We start from the raw sequence: 13391 nt of genomic DNA, 5'->3' as shown, positions 1-13391 counted from the left end.
TGTTAGCCAGGATGGTCTCGAACTCCTGACCTCGTGATCCGCCCGTCTCGGCCTCCCAAAGTGCTGGGATTACAGGCTTGAGCCACCGCACCCGGTCAGTGGTAAAATTTTCTTTTGCATTTAGCTGTTTCATTTTTTCTCAGGTTAAACTTTGACATCGTAACCAGTCTTACAAAGAGATGAAATATGAACCACAATAAGCTTGCTTCAATTTTACCTCTTCTGTGATTTAGTCTGCTGCTGTTTGTAAGACAAGGTAGTTTCTAAAATCATTGGCTCAAAATAAAAAATGAATCTGGGTATTATTATTTTTTTTCTTTTTCCTTTTTCTGTAGAGACACTATCTGGCTATGTTGACCAGGCTGGTCTTGAACTCCTGACCTGAGGCTATCCTCCCGTCTTGGCCTCCCAAAGTGCAGGCATGAGCCACCATTCCTGCTCATGACCTTTTTTTGGTTTGTTTTTGAGACAGGGTCTCTGTCACCCAGGCTGGAGTGCAGTGGTGCAATCATGGCTCAAGCAATTCTCCCACCTCAGCCTCCCAAGTAGCTGTGACTGCAGGCATGTGCCACCACGCCTAGCTAATTTTTATTTATTTTTTTTATTATTTTGAGAATGGAGTCTCACTCTGTCACCCAGGCTGGAGTGCATGCAGTGGTGCGATATTTTGACTCACTGCAGCCACTGTCTCCCAGGGCCGTTCTCCTGCCTCAGCCTCCCCAGTAGCTGGGACTATAGGTGTGCACCACCATGCCTTGCTCATTTTTGTATTTTTAGTAGAGATGGGGTTTTACCATGTTAGCCGGGCTGGTCTTGAACTCCTGACCTCAGGTGATCCACCTGCCTTGGCCTCCCAAAGTGCTGGGTTTACAGGCGTGAGCCACTGTGCCCGGCAACACAAAGTAACTATTAAACCCTAGTGTTCTTCCCCCTTAAAAAAATTTTGACACTGGCCAGGTGCAGTGGCTCATGCCTGTAATCCTAATACTTTGGGAGGCCAAGGAGGGCCGATCAGTTGAGGCCAAGAGTTTGAGACCAGCCTGGCCAACATGGCGAAACTCCATCTCTACTAAAAATACAAAAGTTAGCTGGGCGTGGTGGCACGCACCCACTTGGGAGGCCAAGGCATGAGAATTGCTTGAACCCAGGAGGTGGAGGTTGCAGTGAGCTGAAATCAGGCCACTGCGCTGTAGCCTGGGTGACAGAGTGAGACTCTGTCTCCGAAAAAACAAAACAAAACATTTTTTTTGGCACTTACTCCTAAATTATTAAGAAGATATTTACTTTAAAAGAATTTTGAGGCCGACTGGTGGCTCACACCTCTGATTCCAGCACTATGGAAGGCAGGCTGATTGAGCCCAGGAGTTCAAGACTACTCTGGACAACATAGGGAGACTGCTTCTCTATTAAATTAGAAAGAAATTTTTTTTGTTGAATAACAGATTCACAGAAAGTTTTATTTTCAAAGAATTACAGATTTGCAGACAGTAGCAATATTTTTAATTAAGCCATAATACCTGGATTGTTTTACTTTAGAATCTTTGAGTAGTGGTTAAAGACTGAAAGTGGATAAGGGTTAGGAGTCACATTAACACATGCCTTTATGCTGTACAAAGTGGATAGAGTATCTTATTACTCAACTTTTTGGGAGTATTTGTAGAAAGTTCTTTTGGAAAACTTAAAGCAAGGGATACCAGTCAGCCTTTCACCTAAACACTTGTTCAATAAAATCTTGGTAAGCATTCACATGAGACATAAATGTCTTCCCTTAGGAAAAGCTAAAGCCAAGGTGCTTGCTAAAATACCAGATCCCAGTTCCACTGTAGGAAAGTTTTATGTTTATGTTTTGGGCAGGGCTTAGGAATTTCCACTGCAAACACTCCGAGGAGTTGTGATGTATTTTTTCACAGATTGTACTTGAGGAATTAGGGTTTTATTTTTATTTTTATTTTTTATTTTTATTTTTGAGATGGAGTCTTGCCCTGTCACCCAGGCTGGAGTGCTGCAGTACAGTGGCATGATCTCGGCTCACTGCAACCTCAGCCTTCCTCCAAGTAGCTGGGATTACAGGCGTGCACCACCACGCCTGGCTGATTTTTGTACTTTTAGTAGAGATAGGGTTTCACCATGTTGGGCAGGCTGGGAGAAATTAGGGTTTTTAAGGGACTATAGTTTTGTTTCTGCTTTCTATTCTTATTAAGTTTATAGTTTCATAGGTTAGTGGCTCTCAAACATTTTAGCCTAGTTAGAAATCTGTTTTACATCTGGATCCATATATCCTTATATACATGTATGAAACAGATTCATTGCAGTTACAGATATTTACTTCTACTTTTACACTCTGATTTTATTTTAATCATAGTATGACCCCTGAAATTGATTTCAAAATTAATGTCTCCATCCTTAGTTTGGTAACACTGCCTTAGGTATTATCTGTGTAAGGGTGACAGCATGAGTACTGAGATGAAGCGAAGACATGTGATCCCCATTTCTTTTTTTTTTTTTTTTTTTGAGACGGAGTCTCGCTCTGTCACCCAGGCTGGAGTGCAGTGGCCGGATCTCAGCTCACTGCAAGCTCCGCCTCCCGGGTTCACGCCATTCTCCTGCCTCAGCCTCCCAGGTAGCTGGGACTACAGGCGCCGCCACCTCGCCCGGCTAGTTTTTTGTAGTTTTTAGTAGAGACGGGGTTTCACTGTGTTAGCCAGGGTGGTCTCGATCTCCTGACCTCGTGATCTGCCCGTCTCAGCCTCCCAAAGTGCTGGGATTACAGGCTTGAGCCACCGCGCCCGGCCAATCCCCATTTCTTAAAGTGATTTATCTTTTTGGTCCTTTGAGGATGTTTTATTATTATTTAGATACATTTTTCTGCTTTGCTAGGCATTCACTACCCACACACAATTACCAGTTTTATTTCCCCTTTTTTCCCCTTTTTGTAGTTTTCACTACAGTTTTCACTCATCATTATACAATTAGGTGCTTCTTCCTTATGTTATTAAAAGCATTTAACACTTGGGTATTTTGTATGCTTATGTGGGAACAGCATAAAAACAATCCAGTTGCGAAATAGTAACATTCTTACTGAACTTCATAAAGATAAACATACCAGATTCCATTACTTGATATAAACAGCTGTAAAGTAATTGGCTGGGCTATACTTGCATTGAGAGTATGAATTAAATATATGGGAAGGACCCTAAACTCGAGCAAAATTGGCTTGTTGCAGTGGCTCTCGCCTGTAATTCTAGCACTTTGGGAGGCTGAGGCTGGTGGATCACTTGAGGCCAGAAGTTCAAAACCAGCCTGGCCAATATGGTGAAACCCCATCTACTAAAAATATAAAAATTAGCCTGGCGTGATGGCATGCGCCTGTAATCCTAGCTACTCAAGTGGCTGAGACATGAGAATAGCTTGAACCCAGGAGGCGGAGGTTGCAGTGAGCTGAGATTGCGCCACTGCACCCCAGCCTGGGCGACAGTGAGAGTCTGTCTCAAAAAAACAAAACAACCCCCCCACCAAAAAACCTCTAGTAAATTATTAGGTGTTTTTTGTTTTTGTATTTGTTTTATTTATTTTTATTTTATTTGAGACGGAGTCTCTCTCTGTCACCAGGCTGGAGTACAGTGCTGCGATCTTGGCTCACTGCGACCTCTGCCTCCCGGGTTCAAGCAGTTCTCCTGCCTCAGCCTCCCGAGTAGTTGGGACTACAGGCGCGTGCCACCACGCCCAGCTCATTTTTGTATTTTTAGTAGAGATGGGTTTTCACCATGTTGGCCAGGCTGGTCTCAAACTCCTGACCTCAGGCCTTCCAAAGTGTTGGGATTACAGGCGTGAGTCACTGCCCGTGGCCTTTTTTTTTTTTTTTTTTCCTTTGAGACAAAGTCTTATTCAGTTGCTCGAGCTGGAGTGCAATAGTGCGAACATTGCTCACTGAAGCGTTGACCTCCCGGGCTCAAGCAATCCTCCCACCTCAGCCTCCCAAGTAGCTGGGATCACAGGTACACACCCCCATACCAGGCTAATTTTTCTATTTGTAGAGACATGGAGTCTTCCTGTGTTGCCCAGGCTGGTCTCAAACTCCTGGACTCAAGCAATTTGCCCACCTCACCCTCTCAAAGTGTTAGGATTACAGACGTGAGCCACTGCCTCAGGCTTTAGGTTATTAGTTTGAAAATAAGATTAAATCACTTACATGAAGCAAATTTAATAAAGTAAATTTTAGCCAAGGAAAATGGCTGCCGTGTATTGACCTATTGATCTTTATCTGAGTCCTTTTAGGTTGAAAATAGTGTTTTATTTTACACATGCAAAAATGAGTTTAGAGGATACAAACAGTTGATAAAAGACAGCAGTGAAAATTCACCTCAAACATTAAGGTAAGTATGGTTTAGTTAGTCCTAATAAAAGGAAGGGAGCTGGGTATGGTGGCAGGTGCCTGTAGTTCCAGCTACTCGGGAGGCTGAGGTGAGAGGATTGCTTGAGTTTAGGAGGTTGATGCTGCAGTGATCCATGATTGCACCACTGCATTCCAGCCTGAGTGACAGAGTGAGACTCTGTCTCTATAAAAAAAGTTTATAAATCAATAAGAGGAAGGGCACGTCTCTTCATTCAGCTATTGAAACATCATGTGAATGTGTGATGGAGGCAAAATGATGTCTTCTTACGAGTTAGAAAATGTTATTGTTAATGCAAGTAGTGGTATTACATCAAATAAGTCACATTGTTTATGTTGGTTCTACATTAAAACACAAGAAGCACCTCTTTTGTCCTGTCATCTTTTGAAAAAGTGGTTAATGAGCTCCTGTGTACTGTGTAAGAAAGCGTTAAATGCTTAAAGTTACTTTGAGTTAAGTAGTCAGGAAGCAAACACTTGGTTACCAGAAGTTAGAATGGAGAAAGCAACTTTCTGTGCAGTCTGATACAATAGGAGGGTACCTTTCCTTTTTGGACTAGCCGAGACCTAATCTTTTCCTACCGTAGGTAAAAAAGCCTTTCCTTTTTATGTTTTTTTTTTTTTTTTTTTGAGACGGAGTCTTGCTGTGTCGCCCAGGCTGGAGTGCAGTGGCTGGATCTCAGCTCACTGCAACCTCCGCCTCCCGGGTTCAAGCCATTCTCCTGCCTCAGCCTCCCAAGTAGCTGGGACTACAGGCGCCGCCGCCACCTCGCCCGGCTAATTTTTTGTATTTTTAGTAGAGACGGGGTTTCACCGTGTTAGCCAGGATGGTCTCGATCTCCTGACCTTGTGATCCGCCCGTCTCGGCCTCCCAAAGTGCTGGGATTACAGGCTTGAGCCACCGCGCCCGGCGTCCTTTTTATGTTTTATAAGTATTTGCTGTAAGTTATTGGTTTGTGGTAGCCAAGCTAACAAAGACTTTGGGCAAAAAATATTCAGGTGCTAGAATAGTATCTGGTATATGCTGGCTCTTTGTAAATCCTGCCCACGTTTAAGTTTGTCCACAGCTGTTAGTACCTAATATCAAGAGTTCTTCCTAGCAAAGGTATTCTGAACCTTTTTGGGAGCATAAGGACATTTCCGGCTGGACACGGTGGCTCACATCTGTAATCCCAGCACTTTGGGAGGCTGAGGCGGACAGACTGCTTGAGCTCTGGCCTGGACAACATAGTGAAACCCTGTCTCTACAAAAAAATGCTAAAATTAGCCAGTCATGGTGACGTGTGTCTGTGGTCCCAGCTACATGGGAGGCTGAGATGGGAGGATTGCTTGAGCCTAGGAGGTTGAGGCTGCAGTGAGCTGTCATGGTACCACTGCACTGTACCCTGGATGACCGAGTGAGATCCTGTCTTTTTTTTTTTTAAACATTTTGGAGAATCTGGACACTGAAGATTTGTAATGTAGAAAAATAGATATATATAGAACATTGGCATCTAGTTTTGCAGGTTCCACGTGACTGACTACCTGAAGCCAATCTTTGGGTTTAGATCTAAGCCCTTTGCCTTACAGGATTGGCATTACAGTTGTATTGCATTAGATACTGTTGGAATCAAATAGTGCATACAGTCAACATGCTAACATATATAGTGAAATTATTTGGTAGCGTGATTTGATTTTATGTGAAGAAAACTTAGTATAGCAAGTTTATTTTAAGGTTTATTTTAAGGATCAGGTTCTTGGTATTCAGCCCAGGCACGTTAAAACCCTGTTATTTCTTTCTTTTTTTTTTTTTTTTTTTTGAGACGGAGTCTCGCTCTGTCGGCCAGGCTGGAGTGCAGTGGCCGGATCTCAGCACACTGCAAGCTCTGCCTCCCGGGTTTACGCCATTCTCCTGCCTCAGCCTCCCAAGTAGCTGGGACTACAGGCGCCCGCCAACTCGCCCGGCTAGTTTTTTGTATTTTTTAGTAGAGACGGGGTTTCACCGTGTTAGCCAGGATGGTTTCGATCTCCTGACCTCGTGATCCGCCCGTCTCGGCTTCCCAAAGTGCTGGGATTACAGGCTTGAGCCACCGCGCCCAGCCCAAAACACTGTTATTTCTAACTCTATCAAATAAGGTTATTAAAAACTGAGAATTTTAAAGACTTGTATTAGGTACCGTGGTGTGCAAACAGGGTCTGGAGCCGTAACAGTTTTCAAATCAGTTTAATGGGTCTGACTAGCCTTAAAACAAATGAAGTAGACCAGAGTAGAAAAGAAATTATGTATCACAAAATACACAGTTAAGTACTTGGTGAAACTTTTGCTTAAGTTTGTGTATTTATGTATATATGGATGCATGTATACATTCATAAGTGTTTTTATTGGATTGCAGTGCAAACATATTTCTTAATATGAGATGATTTAAAAAGTTAGAAAGCCACAGCTCTAACTATGTGCTTCGGAAGTAGTTTGAGTATCTGAGTTCTTGATATTTTTGTGTTTTCGGAGACAGAATAGGTAACTAGTTAGGATGCAAGAGTAAAAGAGCAACTTTCTTTGAATCTTCAGTGATTAACCAATAAATTTGAGATGGGATTTTACTCATTAAATAGTTTTGGATAGTTAAGGCTGAATTTGCTTTGTGGAAGTTTTGAAAGCCGTTATAACCAGAGGAAGAAATATATGTGTGTTTCACAAAAGTTATAGTTGCATTTACTGAAAATGTTGTTTATGGTTCAGTGAATGTAATATATGTGATGCTTAACATAAAGCTGTCTGAGAAAACATTCTTTCTGATTCAATACTGGAAATACCTATTTTAAGTATAGTCAACTATTCTTGCATTGCTTAGGGCAGCTGTTTGTTTTTACCAAAAATATAGGACCTAAAGAAATGAAGGTCTCTGGACTTTTGGGGGAAGAGATAGTAGATATTTGTGTTCTTGTTTTTTAATATGAAGTAGTTTTCGGGAAAGGTTATGTAAATAAGCATCAGGTGTTGTTTACATTTAAGAAATTGAATTATAGATGTTAACTTAATGTCTTTTTTTTTCTTTCATTTCTTTCAAAGGTTTGGGCCCCATGGTATCCCTGTGACAGTATTTCCCAAAAGGGAATATAAGGATAAACCAGAAGCCATGCAGCTCCAAAGTAATACATTCCAAGAAGGGACAGAAGTCAAGTGTGAAGCAAATGGTGCTGTTCCTGATGACCCTTCTCCTGTCCCGCATCCCGAGCTGAGTTTGGCTGAAAGCCTGTGGACTTCCAAACCACCACCTCTCTTCCATGAAGGAGCACCTTATCCTCCCCCTTTGTTTATCAGGGACACATATAACCAATCAATACCTCAGCCACCTCCTCGGAAAATTAAGCGACCCAAACGAAAAATGTACAGGGAAGAACCCACTTCAATAATGAATGCTATTAAACTACGACCCAGGCAAGTTCTGTGTGATAAATGTAAAAACAGTGTTGTTGCTGAAAAAAAGGAAATTAGAAAAGGTAGTAGTGTAAGTGACTCTTCTAAATATGAAGATAAAAAACGGAGAAATGAAAGTGTAACTACTGTGAACAAAAAACTGAAAACTGACCATAAAGTGGATGGGAAAAACCAAAATGAAAGCCAGAAAAGAAATGCTGTGGTTAAGGTTTCAAATATTGCTCACAGCAGAGGCAGAGTCGTAAAAGTTTCTGCTCAGGCAAATACATCAAAAGCTCAGTTAAGTACTAAAAAAGTTCTCCAGAGTAAGAACATGGATCATGTGAAAGCTCGGGAAGTGTTAAAAATTGCCAAAGAAAAGGCACAAAAGAAGCAAAATGAAACCTCTACTTCCAAAAATGCACATTCAAAAGTCCATTTCACACGTCGATATCAGAATCCTAGCTCAGGTTCCCTTCCACCCCGGGTTCGTTTAAAACCACAGAGGTACAGGAATGAAGAAAATGACTCTTCTCTGAAGACAGGACTTGAGAAAATGCGGAGTGGCAAGATGGCACCCAAGCCCCAGTCTCGCTGCACCTCTACCCGCTCAGCAGGTGAGGCCCCTTCAGAAAATCAGAGTCCCTCAAAAGGCCCTGAAGAGGCCAGCAGTGAGGTTCAGGACTCAAATGAAGTGCATGTGCCTGGTGAGCAGGATGAACCACAGACATTGGGCAAAAAGGGCAGCAAAAACAATATCTCTGTTTATATGACCCTAAATCAAAAGAAATCTGACTCCTCCAGTGCTTCAGTGTGTAGCATTGATAGCACAGATGATTTGAAATCTTCCAACTCTGAGTGTAGTTCTTCTGAAAGCTTTGATTTTCCTCCAGGCAGTATGCATGCACCTTCCACCTCCTCCACTTCCTCCTCTTCAAAGGAAGAGAAAAAGCTCAGTAATTCCTTGAAAATGAAAGTCTTTTCCAAAAACGTCTCTAAATGCGTCACACCAGATGGCAGGACCATATGTGTAGGGGACATTGTTTGGGCCAAGATATATGGCTTCCCTTGGTGGCCAGCCCGTATTCTTACTATAACTGTGAGCCGGAAAGATAATGGCCTTTTAGTCCGACAGGAGGCCCGTATTTCATGGTTTGGGTCTCCAACCACATCTTTCCTTGCTCTTTCACAACTCTCCCCCTTTTTAGAAAACTTCCAGTCACGCTTTAATAAGAAGAGAAAGGGCTTGTATCGCAAGGCTATCACAGAGGCAGCTAAGGCTGCCAAGCAGCTGACCCCCGAAGTGCGGGCTTTGTTGACACAGTTTGAAACGTGAACATGGACAGTAAGGTAGGCAAGACCATTCATTGGAAGTCACCACAGATTTTCTAGTCTAGTTAGGAATAATTTCTACGAAATAGCTTGGCCAGATTGGAGAGGGAAGTTGCACTCAGTTGGCTGGCTTTTTAATACTTACCTTATAGCCATTTTTAGACTGAGAAGCTTAAACTGAACATATAATCAAATTTTGTGTTAAGGAAATGAGATTTTAGCAGTATTTTTCAGTTTTGAAGTTCAAAACCATCCCAAGGCATAGGAGCCATAGCCTCAACTGAAATTGAATTTTTGTAGGGACTGTTAATTGCCATTTGTACCTAATACTGTATATATACACATATATATACATATATATATGAAATATAGCCTGTCACTGTGTGACACAGGTTGCATATTTGGGATTGCAGTAAGGGCTTGGTGAGCTGGGGGAATAGTGTGGATATTTAATGACTACTTGTTTTTTAAATAATGAACACAGCCTTCTTATGCGCATAATGGTGTAAAAGTTAGATGGTTAGGTGTTTGACAAACAGATGCTTGCTATTCAGTTACAGACTGGGGAAATAGCCCAGTGTTTGGGATTAAAACTGTCAAGACTGGATAGGTGTTAGTCATCACTGTCTTTCGTCCGGTGGGGATTTAATAAATACTTTCAAGCTTCTGGTTTGGGAGTTTAGATAGGTTTGATTTTGGATTTGTAAATAGTTGATTGCTAAATTTGGTCAGATTTCTCCTGACTGGCTGTTCCTAAATTCTTAGGATATGTCCCAGTAAAATTACACTTTGTGAATTAATTGTCGTATGTGTAATTGTTGCATTTTGGATGTACCTAATTTGATAATTAAAACAAAATAATTTCCGTTTAAGGTATCTGTTTGCAGGTCAGAAAATGAGAAAATGTAATTGTATAATGCTTTGAAATGTAAAAAAAAAAAAAACAAAAAAAAACTAAATAAAATCAACTAAATCCAAATTATTTGTGTGTGTTTCTCAAAAAGCTTTGAAAAATTTCAAGATGGTAGAAAATTATTCTTTGTAAGAGTGTTTAGAAGAGATGAAAAATCAAACTTTTATTTTGCTATTTGCCCTATCAGGGAGTATATTATCTGAGATAAGAAAATTTCAAATAATGAGAGCTGAATCAGTATATTCTCAAAATAAGATTTTATAGTATAGAGGTTTGATAATGCTTTTAGATTTGATACCCCCTTCCTGCCAATTTCTCATAAATGTGTGAATTTTAATTTTTAGCCTTAATATTTCATCACATGCTTCCTTTTTTTACATTTGGGTAATTACAACCGGTCTCTTCTGTTTGGTTTTCTGCCTCATATATCACTGCTTTTGGGGCTAGTAACTTAGCTTACTATTTTTCTACATGGTCCATCTATCCCTAAGATTTGATTTCTTATTTTCCATTTTTAGCTTTGTATTAGTAGTGAGAAATATATCTGATTTGCTGTGGAGGCAAGTTTATCTCAAGATTTTTAAAGTTGCTTTCGTATGTTTTGTGTCTTAACAACTTTTGGATATCTAATTTCAATACTTTTAGAAATTTAAAAGTGTTAGCAGTTTTTGTGGATTTCTAAATCCAATTTGAAATAGTTATGGAACGCATAATGAAAAGATTAATGGCGGTTGAAAGTCAATAGTCTTGTCAGCTTTCTTAAGGTTATGAACTGGTTACGAATTTCTGCAAAAGCAAGTGGAATTTCTTCTGGGGAGCTCAATGCTTTTTGATTATTATAAACACACAATTTAAAAACATGTTTCACTTGAGTAGAACATATTCTTTCCTGCAAACAGAAACAACTATACTTAAAAAAGTATTTGATTGAAATTCACAGTGTGGTTGAGAAGTTATAAGGAACTATCCTAAAAGATTTTCCAAGTATTTGTTTCAGATTAATGAACTTGTTAATTCAGGTGTTTTTAAAAGTTTGAAATCTAAAGTTCAGAAAGACTTAAAAGTCACCAAAACATGTAATTCCAAGGCTGTGTGTAATGATCCGGGTGAGTTTTATCTTAACAGTGGTTTGAAGTGGACATTACTAATATGGTCAAGTGCTTGGTAAATGTGCTCTTGTGGCATAAACCAAATTTGATTTGTTTCAGAAGCCATGGGGAAAGAGAAGAAAGAAAAAAAAATCATGATTGTTGAATATAAAAATAACACTCAGTTTTGTAGAACACACCTTTGAGGAAAAGGTTGAGCGTATCACAAATGATATTATGCTAAATGACCCCTTCGCTTTAAACTGGCAGTCTGGCATATTTCATTTGTAGTGTCAGTAGGGAAGCAAGTTTTAAATAATCTAATCTTAAATGTGTATTCTAAACTCTAATAGCTGAATATTAAAAACTTTTATTCCAATGGAAATGTCTTAGATACATTTGTCCAGTATCTACTGCAGATAGAGATATAGTTGAATTGGGTAGTTATAGCCACTTTATATTTCTCTTTGAAACGATAAAAGGCAGTTATTCTTGATATGGAGATAACAGAAGTGGGTATTTTTTTTTCCTTTGCAGTGGGAGTAAACTGGCTTAGACCAAATCTGCGGCTTAAGTAAGAGTCGTGGCTAAAACAAAGGATTGGCAAGGGGAGAAACCAAGTGAAGGAAGAGTTGTGAAAGCTAAGAATGTCCTTATTTCTGGAAATTCTCAGAAATGTAAAGCATCAGAGTATTTTTCCCTTTTTACTTTCTAGAATTTATAGACCAGGAAGCTGACTAATCATTTGGAAGGAACATCCATTCAACTCTCATTTACAGATGTGGAACCAAAGACCACAAACAATTATCTGTGAGAGGCCAGGTGCGGTGGCTCATTCCCATATTCCTTGAAGTTTGGAAGGCCAAGGTGGGATGATTGCTTGAGGCCTGGAGTTCGAGACCAGTCTGGACAACATAGACCCCTGTCCCCCCTGCCATCTCTGCAGAAAAATAAAAACTTAGCCTGGCATGGTGGTGGACACCTATAGTCCCAGCTATTCGCCTGTATCCTAGCTACTTGGGAGGCTAAGATGGCTTGAGCTCAGGAGTTGGAGGCTGCAGTGAGCTGTGATCGCACCACTGCACTCTGGTCTAGGCAAGAGTGAGACCCTGTCTCTGAAAAAAACCCTATATATCAGTGAGGTAGCGAAAGTGGGATTCATTAGTCTGAAGCCTTTTTGTATGACTTGGTGGTGTGTCCCTAGATGGTTTTGATGGGGAAGAAATCTGTAAATAGTAACTGTAGATTGGTACTAAGTTGAAAAAGCAGGAATTTTGATGTGATAACAGACTGGAGGCAAAGAACAGGGAACTGATAATAAAATCAACTAAATGAATAGATCTTCATTAGTGAGCCTGAGTATCTAAATTGCAAAATATTAAATTGAGTTACACTCCTATTTAAGCAGGTTGTACTTTTCTAAAAATTGGTTATGTTGAAAAGGTCACTAGTCTGTAGAATAACTCAATTGGGAATTGGAAATACCTTAAGTCTATAATTTATCTAAAATTAGGTTTTCCCTTTGAAGTTGTGAATTTTCTATGGTCTGTGCTGCATGCTTTCACTTTTATTAGTACTTACAGCTGAAGAGATGGGCAGATGTCTAGAAAAATTAATGTTTTGAGTCAGGAATTTGTGTCTAGTGATGGCCTCCAATAGGGAATTTTCCAGAGAGGATGAAGGCTCATTTTCTAAGTTGAGGCAAATGTAGTTTTTGTTTTGGTATTGTTCTTATATTACAGCTATTAAAACAATCTCTCAAAAAATGCCAGATATGGCTGGGCACGGTGGCTCATGCTTGTAATCCCAGCACTTTGGGAGGCTGAGGCAGGTGGATCACCTGAGGTCAGGAGTTCAAGACTAGCCTGGCCAACATGGCAAAACCCTGTCTCTACTAAACCCCGTCTCTACTAAAAACACAAAAATTAGCTGCACATGGTGGCATATGCCTGTAATCCCAGCTACTTGGGAGGCTGAGTCAGGAGAATTGTTTGAACCCAGGAAGCGGAGGTTGCACTCCAACCTGGGTGACAGAGTGAGACTCTGTCTCAAAAAACAAAACAAAACAAAAAACATGCTGGATGTAAGGGAATTCAGAAACAGGATGCCATGCCAATTTCCAGGAGAAAATAAAACAGTGGGGGTACATTAGTTACCTTTACCTGGTTCTGATTTAGTTAATAGGCACTTCATATTCCAGATACACAGTTTGTGTAGATTTACTGTATTCCTTCATTCAACAAATGAACAGGATTAAAAAATGAAAGCATT

At 40.4% G+C, this 13391-nt stretch overlaps 1 protein-coding gene across 4 annotated transcripts in view; it reads left to right on the top strand.

The window, feature by feature from the left end:
- Nucleotides 1–13391, top strand: part of PWWP2A (PWWP domain containing 2A) — a 55888-nt gene that overhangs the window by 29984 nt on the left and 12513 nt on the right. For 2 of the 4 annotated variants that reach the window (XM_011947699.1, XM_011947697.1), the window contains exon 2: nt 7440–8404. In XM_011947699.1, coding sequence (XP_011803089.1) covers nt 7440–8404 — 965 coding nt within the window. Of the gene's footprint in view, nt 1–7439; nt 9470–13391 lie in introns of those variants that run through there. The other 2 variants (XM_011947696.1, XM_011947698.1) reach the window with 1 other exon arrangement.

Source organism: Colobus angolensis, unplaced genomic scaffold (assembly GCF_000951035.1).
Source record: "Colobus angolensis palliatus isolate OR3802 unplaced genomic scaffold, Cang.pa_1.0 Scaffold27, whole genome shotgun sequence".
In the NCBI taxonomy this organism is placed as follows: Eukaryota; Metazoa; Chordata; class Mammalia; order Primates; family Cercopithecidae; genus Colobus; species Colobus angolensis.
This window is presented reverse-complemented; position numbering and strand designations above follow the sequence as displayed.